At 35.0% G+C, this 24,825-nt stretch overlaps 2 protein-coding genes across 3 annotated transcripts in view; one reads left to right on the top strand and one right to left on the bottom strand.

Annotated features, from left to right (window-relative positions):
* Positions 1-14,610, bottom strand: part of LOC127873709 (putative lipid scramblase CLPTM1) — a 30,291-nt gene extending 15,681 nt beyond the window's left edge. Inside the window, exons 1-7 of the mRNA XM_052417663.1 lie at positions 14,519-14,610; positions 7,273-7,473; positions 6,424-6,579; positions 5,770-5,887; positions 4,016-4,101; positions 3,121-3,238; positions 1,337-1,439 (exon numbers count right to left, since the gene is read on the bottom strand). Coding sequence (XP_052273623.1) covers positions 1,337-1,439; positions 3,121-3,238; positions 4,016-4,101; positions 5,770-5,887; positions 6,424-6,579; positions 7,273-7,473; positions 14,519-14,602 — 866 coding nt within the window. The 5' untranslated portion in view covers positions 14,603-14,610. The remainder of the gene's footprint in view (positions 1-1,336; positions 1,440-3,120; positions 3,239-4,015; positions 4,102-5,769; positions 5,888-6,423; positions 6,580-7,272; positions 7,474-14,518) is intronic.
* Positions 14,611-14,796: 186 nt separating this feature from the next.
* LOC127873704 (menin-like) overlaps positions 14,797-24,825 on the top strand; it is a 33,706-nt gene continuing 23,677 nt past the window's right edge. For both annotated transcript variants that reach the window (XR_008046337.1, XM_052417654.1), the window contains exons 1-3: positions 14,797-15,209; positions 17,331-17,483; positions 18,281-18,465. Coding sequence is in view for 1 of the 2 variants with exons in the window: in XM_052417654.1 (XP_052273614.1) it covers positions 14,798-15,209; positions 17,331-17,483; positions 18,281-18,465 (750 nt within the window). In the remaining variant the exon portion in view is untranslated. The remainder of the gene's footprint in view (positions 15,210-17,330; positions 17,484-18,280; positions 18,466-24,825) is intronic.

Raw genomic sequence — 24,825 nt, forward strand, 5'->3', positions numbered from 1 at the left:
TCAGTTTGTACTTATTATAAATGAAATACTAGTTAGTAAAAATTTGTTGAAATATATTATTTGTTGAATTATTTCCTTTAATTATTGTCAAACACTCTATTAGAATGTCATTTATATTTTTTGTTTTTCAGATGCAAACATGCTCGGTACATTCTGTCAAGCCATCTGTTTGACGAACTCGCAATTGAAAACAACACGTATCCAGTTGTTGAAAATATAAGCAATGGACTGTTTCATGCCACATTTTTTAGTTAATGCAAACAGATATTGTTTGTTTAACTTTACATGAAGACTAATTTATAAAGTGAATTATAATACATGAACTATTTTTGATTAGTTGATTATGTCAATTATGTATCAATCATTTGTGACATTATCCTAGTACATGTAGAAGTATATCTTACAATTGTTTCAATTAAAATAACATAGTTTAAAACTTTATAGAATATTTATTAAGCATGCAATAGTTACAGTTGTTTATAAACAATGTACATGTACTGTGGTAACTTTATATTTGTTTACAAGTGTTGTTGATGTTCAAGCAGCAGACAAAAACATTTGCTGTTACTGTGCCACACCAGAGGCAACAGAAAGAGATACAGAATCCCTTGAAAAATTCCATGTGGTTCTTCCACGATGTCAAAATTGTAAAAAGACAAAACCAGTAATTAAGCGCCGACCCAAAAAGTGAAAAGAACATTTGTGTTGACATATATAGATACACTGATATTTCTCATTGCCATAATGTTTCATCTGACTACAGGCATATTAAAAATAAATAGTTTATTCTCATGTTTTTTCAGCATATATGTTTGTGATTGTTTTTTGTACGTTGTCCGTCCGTCTGTTAACTTTCTTTAAAGAACATCTCTTAAACCACTCAGTCGTCTTATTTTGAATTATTTTCAAACAAATATTCCTCAGATGTCTCTCTTCCAAAATTAATCAAAGAATTCTATTCCATGAAGTAAAAATCTTTACCAATTTTCTGATCATGAGCCAGAAGACTTAGAGCTTTATTTGATAATTGCCTTTGCTATATGTCAGAGTTGAATGTCAGAAAAAAAAACAACCAAATTTACCTGGGTCGGGTTATGCCAAACAAACAATTTGTTTAAGGATGGCCTTATACAACTTTTCTGATGTGGGCTTACACAGGGACTGGTTTATTCAATCTGATAAACATACTAGGCAGGAAAAGATTCAGGACATAGGCTTGTTACTTCAAGTATTCAGTTATAAGGATTCAGTTTTCAGAAGATTCAGCTTGGGTAGGTTTTACTGTATTTAAAACATAAACATGTCAAGTTTGACAAAAACCAATAATTGCACTCACTTGATGGTGTCGTTAATAGGCATATAGTCACTGTTCAGGTTCCAGTAATCGTTAAAGTACAGCACTGGGTAGTACTTGTTCTCTCCTGGCACAAAATCTACATCTGAAATACACGGCAACAAGTATATGAGCCTTGATCTGGGAAAACTGGGCTTTATGCATGTACATAAAGTGTACCAGATTGGTGTGTGCAGTCCGCAGTCTGGGACAACATCTTCTACCTAGACTAGACATTCGTTTAAAAGAAACTTCCTTTAAACTGAAAATTGATAAAAGCAGACTGCACAGGTTAATCTGGGACTACTCTTAACTCATATGCAGTCAGATATGTAATACCGATAGAAGAGGCTAACACAGCTTCTAGTGCCAACTTCTACAAGATGAGAATATACAAATATTTTCTTGACATATATCACTCTATATCAGTTGATAACATGATTTGGATTTCAGTTGCGTAACACTTTAACATGCCAATAGAACAGTCAACACCATTTCCAAACAACTATCATATGTTTAAGACACAAACAGGAACTAAATTATTAAATTCACATGTTCTGAGAACTATGTTAATTTGAATTTATATCCTAAAGTTGAGTTTAAATTAATTTCTGATTACATATCCACATAAACACTTTCACTAAGTATTGGACATGAAAATAATTGTTTAAATGTACAAGTCAAGATATTAGCAAATGAATTCTAAATAATTCTAGAATATTAAAAATATTAAAAATGTTTAAGTTCTTTTTTCCGCAATGTGAAACAATGTTCAGAATTTCGAATTTTGAGAGCCCCTGACCACAAAAAATATTAAATGAACTATTTCATTAGTGTGATATATATTTAATTATATTTGTGTTTAAAAGCACTGAGACATGAGTGTACTTACATCAATTTACTTTTGAGGAATTACAAGCTATCACGTGCACATATACTATATAATTAACAAGAGATTGCCAAGCAATATGGTCCCCTACCGGTGAAACTCCACCATTGTCAGTAAAAAATTTTTTTTATATATTTGTTGCCATAGCAACCAGAATTTTTGATGTAGGCACAAAATGAAATGACGTGCATAATCTCCATATTGCCATCTATCCATGTTTCAAGTTTCATGAAAAAATATTAAGAACTTTTAAAGTTATCGCAGGATCCAGAAAAGTGTGACGGACTGACTGACTGACTGACAGACAGACTGACAGACAGACGGAGTGCAAACCATAAGTTCCCTCCGGTTTCACCGGTAGGGGACAATAACAGCATAAATGTAAATACTATACAAATAAAGTAATTTGTGTTTGTATAATGGTGTGCTAGATTTCCAATAGAAACTTATGTTTTTTATGTATATGTCAACTGACATATTTAAGCAGTGTACTTTTCACCAAACAGGCAAAATAATAAAGGCATTTTCTATGTACTTTTCACCAAATTGGCCTAAAACTAAAGGAATTTTCAAACGTTTTAGAATGGGACAGTGATAACAGGCTATCAAAATGGTTCACAAAACCACAAGTAACAGAGTACAAAATCTGTGTACATGTATAATGTTTTAGCCTGTCATACAAATGTATAGTAAAGGTAGAGATACTTTTCTTACCAATATGCTTTGTGGGTCAGTGACTTCTTTTATATAGAGAGCTTGAGATGCGTGCATAAGTTTGTTTTTTTCATCTCTGGTTGCATAATATTATTGTGTTATTTTTCATATTGGATATGTGTTTGTTGGCAATATTGAAATAAAATCTGTTGATAATTTAAAAAAGAATCAGTGCATCACTCACACTCGTCCAGTGGGGCGGGGATGTGACCTCTAACCCAGGATGTATGGTCGTCTAGAAGGTTCAAGGTCAGGTTGGGATGCCAGTGGGACAGGATCTCAAAATTCGACGAGTTGGGCTTCTGAAATGTCGCAACCATTATTTTTTTATTATTTTTTTACTAGAATTGAGACAATTAGGTTTTAGGCAATAACATTTGGAAGCTATAGGTTGAAAGGGCATTTATAAAACAACAAAGATATGCAACTGATGATAACATGGATAACATGATAAAAATATATTACTCCAAACTCACTAAGAGATATATTATTATTTTCAACTTCTTAAAATTCATTTCTTGGTCTTTAAACAGAAATAAATGTTCAATATCTATTGGTGATGCTTACTAATGTGTGCAAGTTTGCTATCTGTTTCAAACATGACAGATATAGCCAAATCAGATAAGTTGAACCTCAAGTGTCCATGCTTCAGAACATTCATAAGGTTATTCTTTAAACCATGCAGTCTTTCTCTACAAACAATCATTGAAATATTTAAGAAAATTGCAAAAAAATTAGAACAAGAGGACCATCCCAAAAATCAATAAAACTCCTGTTACTATAGGAGCGGCTTCGGGCCTTGTTCTGGGAAAACTGTGCTAAATGCATGAGCCTAAAGTGTCATTACAGATGACCCTATGCAGTCCGTACAAAAAAATCAGGGACTACACTTTCCGCTTAGACAGGATATTTGTTAAGAAGACACCTTGTTTGAAAAAAAAATCAAAGCAAGCCAAAAGTTTCATCCCTGATAAGCCTGTGCAGACTGCACAGGCTATTCTGGGACGACACTTTACGCATAGGCATTAAGCCCTGTTTTGCCAGACAAGGCTCTTATTTTAACTAAATATGCCACTTACTTTGATCAGGTCTGGATGCACCTCTGTCTCCCCTGTCAGCAGATTCTTGGTCTCGTGGAACTTGCGTTTCTTGAACTTGTTAAGCTCTGAAATAGTAGAGCAAAGCATGGATATGTGACAGAACAAATACAGGGATTAATAAGACATACAAGTGTATTTAGTTACACGATTCAATGTACATCTTTAAAAATTCTGAAGAGATAGAACACTTAAGTTCCGCGAAAAAGTCGATAAATATTAAATAACACCAATGATCCATTTACTGTTATGTGGAAAAGTGTTAACTTGTGGATATATATATATTGATTATAAATGTTGTTTAATTAACTGTTATTTAAATCTATCACGAAAATGGATTAGAAATTTACATTATCTTGGAGCATGCTGTTGTAAAACTTTCTACCCAATGAAAAAACAAGAACAACTGAAGAATCAAAAACAAGTTCCAAAAGTGGCCACGGACTGACCAAAATCGGCAACAGACTGGCCAGTAAATGGCCAAAGTAAAAAATACGGCAGACCCTACCGGCCAAAAATGGCCGTAGCAACAAAACAACACAGGTATCGAACGCTGATTTCCTCATATAATTATAAAAAAGTGGATTACTTAAATAATTGTTGTCATTAATAGATTTCAAACACTATTACACAGAATGAGGAATAAATATCACAAAGGTATTTACTTGGGAAAAAGCTTGATTCATGTGTACAAAGCTAGGGAGACTATTCGTGTACAGCAACAAATGAAAGTGCAATATTCGGGAATGGGAAAATACAAGGGTTTAGTTAATGCACTAAGGACAGAGATGACCAGCTATAATTCCTAGTTGCAAAGCTAGGAAACTGATGGATGCTCCCCGATGATGCGCTTTGTCTACCTATGTGTTAATAACCACCTACTATTAGCCTCGGTGACCATGACCTTGACCCTAGTGACCTGAAACCTCATCAAAAGGTAGAGGTCCATGCATGGTACCTACATGCCAAATATTTAAGAGATCAGTAATATTGAATGTGCTATGAGAAACTGTAACAAAATTGAGACAGAAAAATGTTAGCCTCGGTGACCTTGACCTTGACCCCAGTAACCTCAAACCTCATCAAAAGGTAGAGGTCCATGTAAGGTACCTACATGCCAAATATGTAAGAGAATAATAAAATATTAAAGGTGCTATGAGAAACTATTACAAAATTGTGACGGAAAAATCTATTATTTGCCTCGGTGACCTAGACCTTGACCCCAGTGACCTCAAACCTCATCAAAAGGTAGAGGTCCATGAAAGGTACCTGCATGCCAAATATGTAAGAGATCGGAAAAATATTGAATGTGCTATGAGAAACTGTTACAAAATTGCAACAGAAAAAATCTATTATTAGCCTTGGTGACCTTGACCCCAGTGACCTCAAACCTCATCAAAAGGTAGAGGTCAATGCAAGGTACCTACATGCCAAATATCTAAGAGATCGGTAAAATATTGAAGGCGCTATGAGAAACTGTAACAAAAGTGTGACAGAAGGAAGTAAGGAACTTCAAACTGGCGACTATATGCCTCCCCCCCCCCAAAAAAAAAATTCGGGGAGCATAAAAATCATTGTTTGCTAGCCCCCTTGGTCAGCTTTGCGGAACACCCCGTATTATTTTAGCTTTGACAAACATAAAGCATCTTCAATATGAGCAATATTATCATACTAGTTTATGCTGACAGCGATACACAGAAAAATATGCATATTTAGTGATGTAATTTGAGACCTACTGAATGACTTATAAACTGTGTCTTTCTTGCTGTAGCGGCCGCGACTTCTTGGATCAGGAGAGTATCCCTCTTTCACCAGATATACGTGAAGGTATATAGAGCCATTATTCTGTACACTCTGAAATGGAAACCATGTATTTTATTATTATTTGCTCGATAGGTAGACTTTGTTGGTTTATATGAGTTTTTTGGGTTAATCTAAGGAATTAGAAGAGAGTTAAAAAATCCAGGGTGTCTTCTGTTTATCTGTTTGTACTAATCACATGACAAATGATTAGTCAAATGTAACTTCACTGATACATATAAGATAGTCCTTGATACCAATTATTTAAAAGAAAAACAACTGCAAAAGCCAAGGGAAAACGTGTGATAAAATTCGTGAAAAACAAGGGTATAAGAGAAACTACTCACTTAATTATACTATGATGGGGCATACACACAGAATCCCTTCTAATCAAAAGCTGTACAAATGTCACTTTTATTGACACCATCCATTACTCACTGGTGAAGCAGGGAATGGTCTGAAGATTTCAAACTTTCCATCATCATTAGGGAAACTATTAACTTAATTAAACAATGATGGGGTGTTAACATGTCTCATTAAGAGCCCTACATGTATATATGTCTGTTCTATTAAAACCATCCACTACTCACTGCTGAAGCAGGGAATGTCCCGAAGTGTTCAAACGTTCCGTCCCCATTTGGCCCTGCTTCCCAGTCGCCATATGCCAGCCCCTTCTTGGCCCAGAACAGTGAGTCCTCAGAGAAATTGGTGAACCTCTCTAATTCTGATATGTACACATACAGGTCCTGGAATATAGGTCATCAATTGAGCTATGTTCTGGGAAAATTGGGCTTAATGCATGTGTGCAGTGTCATCTTAGATAAGCCAGTGCAGACTGCACAGGCTAATCTGGGTCTAGGACGACACTTTACACATATGTATTTAAATATAATCACCTATTTCAAAGTTGTATTAAAATCTAAAATGATCAATGGCTGTCAGAATGAAATAAGCATGTATGTGTATTGTCTAGCACAGGTAAATTTAGTAAATTGTATCTTGTTGTGTATTGTTGCTTTGGACTTCGCTTCAGTAATTATATAATGAGAAATGCAAGTGAAGAATTTGGTCTAGCTAGTCTCCTCTTTGTATTTCATTTATTGTAGAGAATGTCTTCAGTCAATGTTCACAATACTTACACAGACATTCAAAGTAACTATTTAACCAATACCTGCTAAGAAACAAAGTTAAAATCACTATCTGCATCTAGCATATAACCAGAACAGCCTGCAAGTACATGTTGTAACTCGCAGTCTGTTCAGGTTAAATGCTGCATGCAGCTCATCCATACCTTAAGGTGGAAAATGACCCCTTCAAAACTTAAAAAATACATATCCAGTAAGAAAAGTCTTAAATTTAATTTGATTTTCTAACTATGGACTACAAACAAGTCAAAGTACATGTCTGATTGGTTAAGGGAATGGCCGAATGATGCTCACCATGTATGTTCCTTTCTCAAACAGGTTTGTGGTATAGCCACCATTAGTTGACCCAGCCAGGCCAGTAGAGGGGTCAGTAGGCGGGGAAGGTGTAGAGCCACGCCGGAAGAAGCTGCTGATCATGTATATGATAGCCATGCGTATCACCAGGCCTTTCACAATCCCAAAGAAGCCTTGCTGCTGCTGTGGAGCAGGCTGGCCCTGATGATACAAAACAAGGGCAGTGTTTTTGTCAGATTTTGGGCCGTGATAAGGCATCAATCCCAATGTCAAAAATATATTAATTCTTCTTAAATGACTGCCTACAATTTCAAATTAGAGGTTTCCACACACAAAATGAATATATTAATTCTTCTTAAATGACTGCCTACAATTTCAAATTAAAGGTTTCCACACACAAAATGTTCTTTTTTTGGTAAATAAAATACATATTAAATTTCCCTATGCAGCTCTATGACTTGAACCTTAGTAAATATAATATTGGACAAACTTGTATTCTCAACTTTAAAGTATTTGTAATAGAAATCACACAAAAAACACCCTGCGATTTTTTTGCCCAATATGGAAAAGTACCAGTACCGGCCCAATTGGAAAAATTAGCACAAAAACAAAATAAAATGGGGAAAATACGTGCCCTGAAGTCTTCAGATGGGAAAATTGGTGCATTTGATTTGTTGCAAACAAATACTTTAAAATTGATGACTAAGTGTTGTCAAGTTGTCAATATTATATTTACTTAGGTTCAAAAAATAGAGCAATTAACTAGATTTTGTATTTTATTTTTAAAAAATAAATAAATATTTTTAAACCTTTAATTGGGATTTGTTCAGACAGCATCAGGAGATTTTTCCTTTTTTTTCCCCATTGGGTTAGTGCCATTTTCTGATACTTTATAAGGAAGGAAAAAATTGTTCACAGGTATTTCTTAATGTGAGTCAAAAGCAGTTTTCCCCAATCCAAAGGGCCCCAGTCACATTACCAAACTAGTGTAAAAAAAATGAAGAGGTCCAAGATAATCCAAAAGAGCTGAGAGTTCAGTATTTATTTAAAGTGACCATTGACAAAATTTGTTATCCCACTTGATCTGAATTCAAACATAGTCGTGATGTTAAGATGATTCACAATCTGAAATGGTTTCATCAAGATTGGGTCGGAAATGTAGCTTCTTGAGTTGATAATTGTTTTGTTTTTTTAACGTCTGACTTGACACCTAGTTTTTGACTCTTCTAGACCCAGATTCAAACTTGGCCAAGGTATTTTGTCAAATAAAACATTCTGTCCAAGTTTAAAGAAAGAATCTTCTTTAAAGATTTTCTTATTTGTATTTCTTTTATTTGAGCAAGTCTCATTCAAAGGCATCTAAAATGTAAGAGCTATCATTAAAATAGTTATCAGGGATCATCCTAGAGGGCGACGTAGGCGAAATTGTCGCCCTGCGTTGCTTGATATCGCTTTCTGATTACATCAAAGCCAAAACAAAATCGCTGACATTTTCTTATATTTTCTCCTTTGATAATCTACTGATAGCGACAGGATTTGCTACGCATCACTGACCGCTGATGCAAGTCGCCTTGGTTTATTCCAGTCGAGGCATTGTGTACACGCCAGTCTTACCAACAATAGTGTATTGACGTAACCATCTATGTATATAATGCATGTCGAGGCTCCCGGTTACAGTTTTTCAATTGGCTCTCGTTATTTGTCAAGGCTGCCGGGAACCAATACAGCCATTGTTCACACGTTTCACACGTCATTTATTGTTATGCTTGACGATTTGTACAACTTAAAACAGTCCGAATCTCACTACTAAATTTCAGTCATAATATATTTAAGTACTGAGCTTAACAAATATCACAAACATAGAAACAGACTTACAAATTAAAGTTTAATCCAAAAACGCAGTTAAAAGCACGTGGGAACATTCCATTAAAAGTCAATGGCGTCATTCAAACATTAGAATTACCGGCACGCGACACTCAGTTGGGAGAATTACAATTTAGGTTATTTCAGAATGTTTTGGTGTTACATCAATTTATGTATAATCGAATAAAACACAACAACAAATCTTGAAATAATTAAGCTATGGCCGGCATAGAACATAAACATGCATTGTTGAAGAATCTCCCACAAACTGTTCGGGAAGTTTATAAAAGTACACGTTACTCTCTGTCGTTAGTCTAATTTGCAAATTGAGACTGGTGCATAATGCGGAATTAATTGGGATAAATTGCCAATTTAAAATCAAATAAAAATGTGCATATGCAATGCTTTACAGTGACTTATTGTGCGCAAAGCAGATAAAATATAGCATTAAGAAAATATAGCATTTGCATTGTTATTGTTATGCGTTTATCATATCGCCATGAGACATTGATAGGTCTTTTATTTATTGATTTCTGATTGGTAAGCTGGTAAGCGGCTGGCACTGACATGAGCAGTAACTGATGAAACCTCTTCGCTACTGTCCGAAAACATACAATCTATGAATGTTTCTAATATCCGTCATCTTGCAATTTTAAACTATCTATTTGCAAAGTAAAGCACTGCAAAACCTCTTCGCTACTGTCCGAACCGTACAATCTATGAATGTTGTTAATGTCCGTCCTCTTGCAATTTTTGATTTCTAGTAGCAAAGAAAAGCACTTCAATATTATATTTTAAAGCAATATGTCAACCAAATAATATATTGATTGCGTATTTGCTAGGTTACAGGTTACTGGTTTTCATTTTCTGCAGTAAAACGATATGCATATTTTACTTTATGTGCAAAAGACGTACATCAACATGTTTTCGAACAGTCGTTTTCGGATACATATGGTTTGTTGATTTTAATTATTTTTGAAGTTCTTTATAACATTTTTATAGAATGACGAATAAACATGCAGTGTAACGGATGGTCTGGTTGACAATATGTCGCAATGTAGTACTAAAAAAAAAAGAACACTATTCCAGGGCTCTGCCCTATTTTCCCTTTAACCTACATCCTCAGGCTCTTGGCTTAAGTAGTAATTACATATGAATGAAATGTGTATTTTGGCCAAATAAAACACATGTTTTACAGTTCTTTGGAGAGCAATATCTCTATAACATAATGGCAGTTTAAAATAAAATGTTTATATAGTGTTTCAGCATATTTTATTTTAGATACATGTATGGTTATTAATTGTGAAACATTAATATTAAAGTAGATCTACCTTTACGCGTTTGATCAAAGGTCGGCTGACTTCTCCATAATTGGAACATTACATCGAATTATAGCATTATTGTGAAAATATAGAGCTCAATCGGGAATTGAACCTACAACCTCCAAAGTGGTACCGTAGTCAGGCACTCTTACAGCGTCGTTAAGAGCTTGCAAGGCAGTCGGGACAGTGACCTTAAATCACTAAACCCCCCCCTTCGTAATGTTTCAAGGACACTTTGCTACAAGCGTTGACCACTACACAAGCAGCTCCCTGAAACCATTACACAAAGCTCAGAACCATTTACTTATTTACAGTTTGTGTTAACCTCAGCGCCATTATTGTGAAAATACGGAGCGAACGGGATTGAACTCATGACCTCAAGAGTGATAGTCAGACACTAACAGCGTCCCTAAAGAGCAGAAGTGACCCTAAATCACTACACTCTCCCGTTTCATGGACACTTCTCTAGTGTGGTGGAGACCGGTTTGAATTGGCCGTTCGGACCCCAAATGCGGTGACTTCTGGGAAATGGTCTTCAGTTCCGGTCCTGCTATTCTTAGAAGTATTCTGTATTTACGTTCTCCTTGGAAATCCAAGAATATCCTGGACGTTACTCATCTCAAGTGACACAGACAGCGACAAAGCGTAAGTACAGTTCTTTATTGTCTAGTTTACAATACTACAAGCGAAGACCGCTACACAAGTGGCTCCCTGTTACCATTACAACAAGGGACAAAATTGTCACAAAACCAGGTTTTCATTGTGAAAAAAAAATCTGATAAAGGGAGAAAACTCAAACTGAACTTTTGAAATGAACAAACAAAATTAACGCCCTTTGTAAGTTTGTTTTTTAAAAAAATCTATTTTTAGTCGTGGCGACCTTGACATTGGAGATATTGACGTGATGCTTTCGTGCGACACACCGTCCCATGATGGTGAACAAATGTGCCAAATGATTTTAAAATCTCACAATGAATGACATAGTTATGGCCAGGACAAGCTCATTTATGGCCATTTTTGACCTTTGAACTCAAAGTGTGACCTTGACCTTGGAGATATCGACGTAATTATTTCGTGCGACACACTGTCCAATGATGGTGAACAAATGTGCCAAATGATTTTAAAATCTGACAATGAACGACATAGTTATGGCCCTGACAAGCTTGTTCCGCCCGCCCGCCAACCCGCCAGCCAGCCAGCCCGCCCGCATTCGCCAATCTAATAACCAGTTTTTTCCTTCCGAAAACCTGGTTAAAAAGCTAAAACCCATTTACTCATTCACAGTTTGTGTTTTCCTTGTTGCCATTATTGTGAAAATACGGAGCTCAAGCAGGGAATTGAACTCACCCCCAGAGTGGAAGTCAGACACTAACCGCAGAGCTAAATGCTAGCCCAACAGCAATACTTGACAGGAATTAGTTAAATTTTTCTAAACAAAAAATTGATGGTAAACAAGTTATTTAGACTCATGAAAGAGGCACTTGATTAGATTTGGAAACTGTAGGACTCATGAGAATTATTATTGTCGACTAGTTCTGGCTACCATAACTTTAAATGTCGCTTTTTATGATTTTTGACTGGCGCGACTTTATAGTTATGGACCAACCCCATAAGGAAAGTCAACCAGAAATTCCCGAAAAGTTGACAGTTAATAAATACCGGTCCAAAACAGCTTTTAAATGCAGTTATTGTCCCAAATCAACCACTTGATCGGAAAGATTGACATTTTTTACATTTAACTGATATAATCTTTCACAAAATACTATCTTAAACATTTAAAATTTATCTACTCTGCTTTTACATATCGAGAAAAACAGCGATGTGTTAGACTTACTTGAAATGCGAATCTCCCGAGATTTCACGGTCATATGACGTTATTTCTATTTTTAGTAACATACCATGTGCTCAAGTGTTTTCAAATTCAGAATGACATTTCCAAGTATTTTAGATTATTCTCGCTTGTTTTGTAAACAAATTGTAGTGTAAATCAAAACTCAAAGTAAATATTATTTAAAACTACCGGATTCACACTGAAATCAATCTTATAATCCACCAGACGTAAGTTGTTTATCACAAATAATAGATTTCAGAAAACGAAAGTAATGTTTACAATTTCAGCAAATAATGTCAAGGTCGATCTGAAAGTATCGAAATGAAAACTCGTCACGTGACAAAGCGACAATGGCGTCAAAATTGTGAATTTCAGACTGATGAGAGTTATTTTTGTATATTGTAAGATGCATTTGAAACATTTGAACCTTAAAATAATCCCCGATGCAGTATTTTATATTCATTCCTTGGTTTACCTTGATTTACCTTGATCTTCGGGCCGTAATATTAGACAAAGTCTATCGTGGCCCCTCTTCTTTAAAATGTTATACGCCACATAGTGCGCTACACAGTTGATTAAAAATAATTCTTATTCCAGTTCTCTTTGTTCAAATTCGATTTGAACACATTCAGGGATGTTGCAGAGACAGTTTCTTCTGAAAGGGCATTCCACATGTTCACTGTCCTAGCTCCAAATGAATTTAGCTTTACATTATGATGACACTTTTTTTTGATGAATTTTAGGTGATGACCTCTCAAATACCCTTGAGCCAAGTTAAATATATTGCTCCATTTTAGGTCGTCCAATCCGTAAATAGACTTATACAGAGTAATCATATCACTCCTATCTCTTCGGTACCCCAGAGTTGGTAGACCAAGGAATTTTAATCTTTCTTCATGTGGGAGGGTAGAACATGCAGGAACCAGTCGTGTAGCTCTCCTCTGAACATCCTCAATCGTTTTAATGTCCTTTTTAAGATATGGCGACCAAACATTTGATCCATATTCAAGAATAGGCCTAACTTATGATTTATAGAGAGGAAGCAACATTTCCGTTTCCATGTATTCGAAAGATCTGTGAATAAGTCCTAGTACTCTCTGTGCCTTAGAAGTAATGTTTGATATGTGCTCTCCAAAATGTAAATTTTCATTGAAAGTCACTCCAAGGTCCTTCTCAGATTGTGCCGAGTCCAGGTGTATGAAATTTCCATCTTTATCGAGCATTGAATACCTATGCCTTTCATTAGTAGATCCTGTATGCATGACTTTGCATTTTTTGGCATTGAAAGAAAGCTTCCATTTCGAACTCCAGTCACACAGGTTGTCTAGATCTTGCTGCAATTCATCACATTTAGTGGTATTAACATTTGAGTAAATCTTGGTATCATCCGCAAAAATTTTGACTATTCCATTGACAACATCTGGCAGGTCATTTATAAAGCAAAGAAAAAGTACAGGACCCAGAACGCTTCCTTGTGGAACTCCGCTTATGACTTTAGACCAATTGGACGTTGCTGGGCCTATCCTTACACATTGAGATCGTGATGTTAGAAAATTCTCAATCCAATTTAGGGTAACACCATGCACACCCAGACAATTTAGTTTAAATAAAAGCCTATCATATGCCACGCTGTCAAAGGCTTTGCTGAAATCTAGATAAATAACATCTATAGGGGATCCTTCATCAACACTTTCAGCCCATCTGTCAAGAATTTCCAGTAATTGAATATTACATGAACGTTTAGGACGAAAACCATACTGATTGTCCGAAAGTAGGTTCATATTTAACAATATATGTAGAAATGTATCCAAGAAAATGAGCTTTCTTTGATTTATAGCGTGACATAAATATGTTATGACTCTGGTTGACTTTCGATACGGGGTTAGCTTCAGCGTACAGGTCTGTCAATACTATGTAAACTGTACGCTGAAGTTTCTTTAGCTAATTGTCGACCAGATCACTACTAGTAGAGCTAGATCAAACCAAGATAGATAGCCTGAAAAACAGATCAACTGGCACTTATCAGTTCACAGTGATTCACCAGTCTGATTCAGTGATGACTCTTTTCCAATTATTGAAAACTCATCATCTCAGTCCATGCATGATGCAGTCACATGGATCGAAATCAGTGTCACGGTGTGACCGTGTTTATCGGATTATTGTAATTTTTTATTACGGGATTGTGATACTATGAATTTAGATCATTCTTATTTGACTGTTCTGAACATACTTGCTGTGCTGGATTTCCATTTTGTGTTCCTTCTACAGAGTTTTCTGTATTATTTACGACTGCAACTTCACTGCCGTCGGCCATCTTTTTTTCTAAATAATCTTTAAAATTGATGAATGTCAAAACACTAATTTGTCTCATAAATTGTTAATTTATTTATTTGCTGTAATATAATTATAATAATTGATTATATCGTCCTGATGAATTAATTTATTTGTATCCTTTGATTCGCTTTTGTTTCATAGAGGCTATATGTAAATTTCTCCGAATTCATTCAAGATGGCGGGATTTGAGAGTGTCAAACAGCGGTTTCCACTACAAAACATTGCATGCGTAGTGGACTTATTCAGAGACCAGTTGGAAAACCCAGAGAGAATTGACTTGAGTCTACTTTCCATTATCTTAGGAGCTATTGAGAATTCGCTGACAATACACCGATCTGTGACAACGAACCGAGAAAATGACGCTAAACTGTTGCCGATTTTCCCCATAATTGAATGGGAGACAATCGAGTGTTTGTATACAAAATTCGTGACATTGATTAAGAGCACAGTCGATTTGTCGCAGTATCCATGTGACTTTGCATCTAGAGAATTGGTCAAGAAAGTCTCAGATGTTGTGTGGGGAGGGCTGACACGAGCGTTCTACAAAGATAAAGCACATCTGCAGTCATTGTTTAGTTTTTTGACAGGTAAACAAACATTAATAAAGTATATGGGTCACATGACTTTTTTTCAAAAGGATAACCCTTTCAAAAAATTTGAAAGTAAGTTTTTCACATCAGCATGATGTAATATATTCCAATTGCAGTGTTTTCAAAAGCCAAACAATTGATTGAATGGTTTTCATTTAACTTGTTACATGACTAATTATGTCATTATAACAGGGAATAATCTACATGTGCGTTCGCGTCTATGACGCACAAATATCAAAATAGACGCATAGTTTTGAAATATGAGTGTCCACTCGACGCATTGCTGAATCGAATCCGTTAATGCATACGCGAATCAAGATAAGTACAAACCATTTTGGGTATGAGTCAAAAGTGTAGCGATGAACGCTGAGTTTAACCAAATGAGGCTTAAAGACAGCAACAAGTCTTTAGATTGGCTCTAGTTGAGCCTCTGCTGTATAATACAAACCAATAAGAATCAACCTTTTAAATAGAGTGTGTTATAATATTTTCTAGAGTCCCCGGATGGAAACCTGCTTGAACTTTTTGTAACTTAGTCATAAATAATACAGAAAAAATGCCTCTGAAATAAGGTGTTGAAGCTAAATCCAAAACAAACAACTCTAAACTTTAATAACGGTAGGTCAACCGCTCGCAATTCGGACATTAACAATAATATTATCAGGTTCGCAATTCGGATCTTAACAATAATATTATCATTGACTTGAATCAAGTTGAAATGTTTTAACAGGTTACATTCATGAAACAGATAATGTTATAGCCTATGTGAAGGCAAACAAGATAGTGATAACCCTGAATTTGTTGTTTTGGTTTGAACATGTTTTTGAGACTATTAAAAGTTTAATGCAAAATATTTATTGAGCTAGTGTGATTAAGACTCGTTTTCTTCATTACTTGGTATCTTTCTTAAGTTGGGACCCATTCTTTTTCAAGGTAGATTCATTAATTTTGGCCTGGGACTCATTTGTCTAAAATCTGCGAGTTCAAGTGACTCATAGATAGTAAATTCTAGATTATTCCCTGTTATTACTGATATTTCCAGGTCATTTTAGCCAGTTTTATCTCGGAGTTGGTACATTTTTGCAACTTTTTTCACAACAGTCCATGATACATGTGCTACATCATTGAATATGCAACCCTTAAAACCCTGGAAATTCATTATAAAAAAATGCTGTTATATTTTTCAAGAATTTTCTTTTAGATCACCTGACAATAAAGTACTTATGTTAAGATTTTATCATAAGGCTTAAGGCCTGAAGAGCTTATGTCATGGCATGGTTTCCGTCGTCCGTGCATGCGTGCGTTAGACTTCTTCTTGTTTACGCGATAAAGTCCACAGTTTTCATCCGATTCTTTTCAAACTTGTTCAGTGTTTTTATATTAATGAGGACTCGAATCCTATTCAAAATGGGTTACGTCAGAGTAAAAAGTCCAGAATGATCTCCCCTTGAATTTGAGAAAATTGTGAAATATGGCTTGTTTACGCAATGAAGTCCACAGTTTTCATCCAATCATTTCCCAACTTGCACAGTGTCTTTATCTGAATGATGAGTCAAACCCTATTGAAAATGAGCAATATCGGAGTTATAAGTCCAGAATTATCTCCCCTTGATTTTGAGAAAAAAATAAAAATTCAGTTTTTTAATGTGATAAAGTCCATAATTTTCATCCAATTCATGGCAAACTTGCACAGTGTCTTTGTATCAATGAGGACTCAAACCTTTTTTTAAAAAGAGCAATGTCGAAGCAATAAGTCCAGAATGACTTCTCCTTGAATATGAGAACATTTTGAAATCCCGCTTGTTTACGCAATTAATTCTACACTTTTCGTCCAATTATTTCCAAATTTGCACAGTATCTTTATATCAATGAGGACTTTAACCCTATTGAATATGAGCAGTATCGGAGAAATAAGTACACAATAATCTCCCCTTGAATTTGAGAAAATTCTCCTTGTTTGCGCGATTAAGTACACAATTTCCATCTTATTCTTTCCAAACTTGCACAGTGTTTATAGCAGTAGAGCGATTCAGGCCCTCATGGGCCTCTTGTTTATTTCATCAAATAAATATGTTAAACGATATATGTTTATTATTACTTGTTAATACATTGTTTTAGGGAACAAACTAGATTGTTTTGGTGTTGCGTTTGCGTGTGTAGCTGCATTCCAAGTACTTGGCTTCAAGGATGTTGTGCTGGCTCTGTCAGAGGACCACGCTTGGGTCATGTTTGGTGAAAACCAGCAATATTCTGCAGAGGTCACATGGCATGGTAAGTAGGTCATGTTTGGTGAAAACCAGCAATATTCTGCAGAGGTCTCATGGCATGGTAAGTAGGTCATGTTTAGTGAAAACTGTTTAACCAGCAATATTTTGCAGAGGTCACATGGCATGGTAAGTAGGTCATGTTTGGTGAAAACCAGCAATATTCTGTGGAGGTCACATGGCATGGTAAGTAGGTCATGTTTGGTGAAAACCGTTTAACCAGCAATATTCTTCAGAGTAGCAGAGCTTTCATTGGACGAGTGAATTTAAATTTAGATTGAATGCAATACGATACATGTACAAAGAAATATTTTATTGTGTCATATACCGTCATGCAAAAAATGTGCTGATACCAGGCAAATATGAAAGTGAATCTCTGTTAACAATTACACTGCATTAGCATGTACATAAATCATCTGGATTATTTAATTAATTTCTCGTACACGAACTGGAAGATTAAATGACTAAATACTAGAATGATAATGAAATGACAGAAAAACTTGTTTTATACTGTGCGCAGTATATTTCAAAGCCGTTTCTTTAATATAGTCAAACTGCAATCATATCAAATTAAGAATGTTTTTATTGTTTTGAATATAAACTTTAATTTGATAATTATCCCCCTTGCACTTAACTTATTGAAATTTGTTTAAAGGAAATCTTTTCTTAACAGAAATCTAGTCTGGGCAGAAAGTGTTTTCTTTTTTGCGTCGATTAGCCTGTGCAGTTCTACGTACATGCATTAAGCCACGTTTTTCCAGAACAAGGCTCATTCCTTTAGTGGAACATCATTGTGTGCTACAGGTAAAGGAAATGAAGACAAGAGAGGTCAACCAATCTGTGAGGATGTGTCACAGAAGAAGTGGCTGTACCTAAATGGCCATCCTGTGGTGTGCACCCTGGAGATGGAAGTGGCAGCCATCGTAAACGCAATTAACCCCTCCATCACCACCACCATAGACAGTGTGGAAATGGGATCATTACAGCAGGTAGCAAGTCTTTATGTTCAGGGTTGGCATATTGACGGCGGTCAATACCCGGTTAAAACCGGTCAATACTGGTCATTATTGGTCAATACTGGTCGATTGAAAATTGTAACATTGAAACATGACAAAGGAAGAATTTAAGCTATTCTATATTGAATCAATCATTATTCTGTAATTGATGAACTTTTTTTTAGTTATCTATTGTAAAAAAAAGCTTTAAAGCTGTAAAAAATACTTTTTTATTATTTATGGAAACGGTCTCAAATACAAAAGAACTAAGGCAATATCTTTATCTCAGTGTATCACATAATAATAATAATAATAATAATAAAATCTTTATTTAAAGAAGATAGACTTGTTAAGAAATACATCAGATGAAATTACATAATATGCAATTTATATAATACATTTCTTATTTTCAACAAGGTCTTCTAACAAGATACAATTTACAACAAATACATCATATTTCATCTTGAGCAATAAGAACAAAACATAAAGAATCATATATGCATGCACATATAATGATATATATTATAATTTAAAACAAATGACAGACATAAAACTACAATAACCATCTATGCAAGAACAGTATTTACACATTAAACTAATGTTATTTACTAAAACAACATGAAGCATGTTCAGTTTATTTCATAAAGTGTGGAAGAAAGATAAGCTTTTAATTTTTTCTTAAATGTAATTAAATTGTTTGTTTGACGTAAATATTGGGGGTAACGAATTCCAAATTGTTTTGCTAGAAAATTCAAACGATTGTTTGAAATAGTTTGTTTTGGGTATTCGCACTAGCTTTAAATCCCCCTTTTCGCAAGATCGCAAGTTATAGTGATTATTTTGTGAAGGTGTCAAAAGGTCACGTATATGTATGTTGGGGTTTGATTGTGAAATGCTTTAAATACAATAACTGACGTGAAATAGTGATTACGCTGTTCGAAAGTCAACCATTTTAGATCTTTAAATAGTGTTTTTGAATTAGTTTTGTACTTTTCATTTAAAATATGTGCACCACAACGCTTTTGTATTTTGACTATTCTATTAATTTCCGTTTTGGCCGCTGAACTCCAGGTAATGCATGCGTAGTCGGATATAGGTGAGATATAACCATTATAGAAGAGCTTACGCATTTCAAGGGTTAAATATGGTTTTATTTTTTGCAAAAGAAATATTAGTGATGACATTTTTGAACAAACGCTGTTAATGTGTAGTTTCCAAGATAGAGTATTGTCAATATAAAGGCCAAGAAGTTTTTGACAATTTACTGTTTTGATCACCGTATCTGAAATTTTAAGTTTTAGATCTGTTATATTTTTAGCTTTCCGTTTTGACCCTAATACCATACAAGTAGTTTTTAGTGGATTAATAATCATGTTATTAGTTTGGCACCAATCATTTACAATTGAAAGATTTGTTTGTAGCTTATTTTAAAGTGTTTGAATATTTGTTCCCACAGTGTGCAATGTTGTATCATCAGCATACATTGCAGAATCACATGTAAGATCTAGCGAATGATCATTAACGTAAATAAGAAATAGAAGAGGTCCTAAAATAGATCCTTGGGGAACACCAGCAATGATGCTTTTACAAGTAGAGGTAGTGTTTTCTGCTTTGATAAACTGAAATCGATTGCGGAGATATGAAGAAAATAGGTCGCATGACCTATCATTAAAATGATAAAGTTTTAATTTGTGTAAAAGAACCCTATGGTCCACAAGATCAAATGCTTTTTTTAAATCCAAGAAAATTGTACCTACCTGATTTGCATTATCAATTTGTTTAAGCCATGAATCAACTATATTAATCAATGCTGTTTGACAAGAATGATATTTGCGAAAACCCGACTGAGTTTTGTTTAATAGACCTGTAGATTCTAGATATATATGCAATTGTTTAGCCATATGCTTTTCAAATATTTTAGATATAGTAGGTAAAAGTGATATTGGTCTATAATTATTGGGATCTTCTACCGATCCACCCTTGTATAAAGGTATTACGTTTGCAATTTTAAGCATGTCGGGAAAGGTTCCATGTGATATACAGTTATTTATAAGAGCAGTGATTGGTTGTATAATGAATTCTTTGCAAAGTTTAATAATGCTGGGCCCTATACCATTAGCCCCAGCAGATTTGTTTGAATGAAGTTGATTAATTAAAGTACTAACTTCTGATATAGTAATAAACTGAACAGAGAAATGCTTAGATTCGAGCTTAGCATCTCGATATGTTTTCAGTGAGTGGAAATCGTGTTCAGCAAATTTAGTCTTTTTAATAAGTTTCGAGATATCAACAAAGTGGTCATTAAGTGCATTAGCTACATTTGTTTTACCAGATATTATCTGATCATCCTTCCTTATTACATTTGGCAAAATAGAGGATTCTGTGTGTTCATTTGATGCTAATTTAATAGTTTTCCAGAGCGATTTCGCACTTGTTTTGTTTTGTACCGCATTCGAAAAATATTCTTTTTGAGCCATTTTGATTGCACTGTTACATTTATTACGCCACAACTTATATTGTGGCCAATTAGATTCACGTTTATATTTATCCCTTAAAGACCTTGCCTGTTTTACGTTTTCGTTGTACCAACCAGGTTGTTGTAATCTCTTCACTTTTTTATATTTGATAGGGGCATTCTTATTAAGGACTGAGTTAAATATGTTATAAAATACTTCAAATGCCTCATTAGCATCCTCTATTGTTTCAACCATATCAAAATTAGCATTTGCTAAGTCATTTTGAAAATTGATTTCATTAAATTTGTTAAAACATCTGTACTTAATAATTTTATGATCATCTGTTTTAACAATTTTACCTTTGACGCTTAATGTAAAAACTACTGGGTAATGGTCACTTATGCCTATTTTTGGTATGATTACCTCAGAAATGTTGTCAAATTTTGAATACAAATGGTCTAATATTGATGATGAACGTTCCGTAACCCTTGTTGGAAAGACACGTGTCGTTTTAAATTAAAATCAGTGATAAGTTTTTCCAATTTCTTATTGTTATATATGTTTTGTCTTAAACAGTGAAAATTAAAATCCCCGGTTGAATACATATTACAATCTTCCATGTCTGCCTTATTTATCTGTAATTCAAATGAGTCAATCCAAGATTGAGGGCTATTTGGTGGGCGATAAACAAAGTTAATTAGATATGGTTTGTACTTTACAATGTTGATTTGTAGCCAAATAGATTCAATATCGTCACTTTCTAAATCATGTCTACGTACAAAAGAGATGCTATCTTTTATATAAACTATTATACCGCCTCCAGCAGAAATAGCCCTATCACGTCTTACAATGCTGTAACCGGAAATGGATATTGTATTAATCTCCGTTTTATCATTTAAAAATGTTTCACAAAAGCCTACTATATCTAAAGAACTATTTTCGTGTAAGTAAACACGAATTTCATCCAATTTAGGCAATAAATGTTGGATATTCAAATGCATAATATGCAAACCTTTATATGTAAATGGAATATAATAATCATTATTTATGTTACATTTTAAAGTAGATTGTATGTGAGATTCCATAAGAACGTTACTATCCAGGGATGATATATCAGTGTCTAAATTATTGATTGTGCTACATTTAACATTATTCAATCTTAAGCAATGTGGTTTATGTTGATTTGTATCATCATTAGCAATAATTAAACTACACTTACATTTGTGCGAGTCACATTGGTTACATACCGACGAAAGAATGTCAAATTTATTTGTGCTATATAACGATGTAGTATGTCTGTCATCAGTAACCTATTGTCTTTTGGGTAGTCTGCAGTCACGTGTAACATGATTTTGACGTCCACAGTTCGTGCAGTGTCGACTGTTTTCATGATTGACGTGTCGACGAACATACCGGAAGTCACGATTTTCATTATGACAATCCTGATATTCACTCCCGGCGTCCTGGTTTGCGTTCCTTAGATCATGCTGCCTGAAGAAGTTATGGTGCCCATTACGGAAGTCATGATGCCCTTTCCAGAAGTCATGATAACCGTTCCGGAAGTCACGCTGCCCGTTCCTAAAGCCATGAAGCCCGTATTGGAAGTTCGGTTTAGCGCTCCGGTATTCATGATGCCCGTTTTTGAAGTCACCGTTAGAAGTACGCCTCCGCTGATTTTGATCAAGTTGACGATGTTGTTGTTGTTGCTGCTGCCACAAGTGAACTTGATCCATAATTACTTGGGTGAATTCCATCAGGTCTGAATAGTTGATTCGCCAATTGTCCGTTTCCGTACACAAAACAATTATAACAATCGATCAGCTTTACCAGAAGTTCGCTTGATACATCTTCTAGCATTGAGTTGAAATCGCGTACATCAACATCACGTCGAGGACTTATTTTACAAATAAATATTTCACAATTTGTTTGATCTTGAATGCATTGCGAAGTCTGCAAGATTACATCTTTGATTATTGAAATTGGCTGGCCATTCGAGACATCATTCCCACCAGCAAATATTATTATTTTTGATAAGTCAGAGATATTCATTTTTTGCAGCTTTTCACAGATATCCAGCATTGTCTTCCCTGGCAAAGTGCATATGTCCACAGATTCGCATAATCCTCGCTTATTTATGCCTCTCAAAATTGAATCTCCAATCAGTAACGTCTTCGACGTTTGTGGCGTAATGTTCGATCTATGCTCGCCTTTATTGGTTTCTACTTCAAAATGCACAGTACTTTCTTGTATATCGGAGATCGCGTGTGGGCTAGGTTCAAGTGTCACTTGTTCGGTTTCTAGTAATGTGTCATTTTCAACGGGATCATCGGACATCCGTTTACTTGTTGCTTCTACAGAGCCATTCATATAACCTTTGGAAAGAACACTTGGTAGGGAGTTTGCCTTAAGTATATCTCCTAGCGATTGAAATTTTTTCTGTACAGATATATTTAATTGGTCGAGTGTTTGCTTCAGGTCTTGAACGTTTTCCTGTAAACAATCGCATTTGTCGTCCGTACCTCGGGAATTCGTTGTACTATTTACTTTTACACTATGGATAATGTCTTTCATCTCATTGAATCCGTGATTGGTGTTTAAGATGTGCTCACATACATCTTTGCGCATACCACTTACAGACTTTTGAATTGTTTGAATCTGTTACTGAAGTATTATAACTATTGTAGTTACCATAGTATTTCATTGATCTATTGAAATATCTATTTGATAAGCTGATGGACAAACAGAATTCTTGTGGTTTCTAGGATCATAAATGATCTGGCCCCTAAGCCTTAATTGGTAATAAAATGCATGCACTGGTATGTCTCTGATAGTGACAATAAAGCAAATCTGCCCTTAGGCTATTTCATTTCACTCAAACAAAATGAGATAACTTGCTATTAATGTTATTAATTTAATAGTTAATTCTAACTTGTCTCCTTTCTATATTAAGAGGGTTTTCTCATACATGCCATACGTCCCGGATTGTCCGGGACAGTCCCGGAAATGAAGAACTTGTCCCGCTGTCCCGGAAATCTGTCAAATGTCCCGGAATTTACAAAATCCATATATACATGAACCTTATCTTAGGCTTTACTGCACCTCGAATCTGTGTATATCTGCAGCGTCTCCATGACAATGCCTACCCGAATAGCCAGACTACGCTACGTGTCAAATTCGATCAATTAACAGGGGTCCTGTTATCATATCGATTGTCTCACGTTCGCGGTCAAACCGAAAAAGCGGCATTGTTTAATGTGGTTGTTAATTGACTTTAATCTACTACGTCATTATATCCCGCTGCGTAAGGGCAAAGGATAGTTCTTGACACATCTGAAGTCCAACATCGCTGAGTAAAAAATTAAAAGCAGTTTATGTTCGCACGTTTAACCGACAAACAAGTTGAGTAAAAAAGTAAGCATATAAAAACGTCATCCTCACTAGGTTTATTATTGTCTTGTTCTAAACCCCCAGTAAACATAACGTTAAAAGTAATAAGTGAATTTGAATTACGTTCGCCATGTCAAAACGCTGTACTGTATTGTTGTATTTTTTTATTAAATAAATGTTATAAATGAATAAACGCGTATCAACAACTACGCATTACACACCGGTCTTAATAACAATAACGCAGTGACGTCACCATCTATGTTCAGAACGCTTACACTGAAAACACGTGGCTTGTATCTAGTAACGGAAGTAGTAATGTTTAATTAGACGTTAATAGATCAAGTGTATTTCGGATAGGCTTTCGAACTTTTGCAATTAACGATGCGAAACAAACAAAAAAACGTACCAAAAATGCATATGTCTATAAATATCGCTACATTTTATACATGTCCCGGAAAATCGGCAAAAGTCCCGGACAATTTAACTCAATGTCCTGGAATTGGTCTGAAAA

This window comes from Dreissena polymorpha, chromosome 3, assembly GCF_020536995.1.
Source record: "Dreissena polymorpha isolate Duluth1 chromosome 3, UMN_Dpol_1.0, whole genome shotgun sequence".
Taxonomy (NCBI): domain Eukaryota; kingdom Metazoa; phylum Mollusca; class Bivalvia; order Myida; family Dreissenidae; genus Dreissena; species Dreissena polymorpha.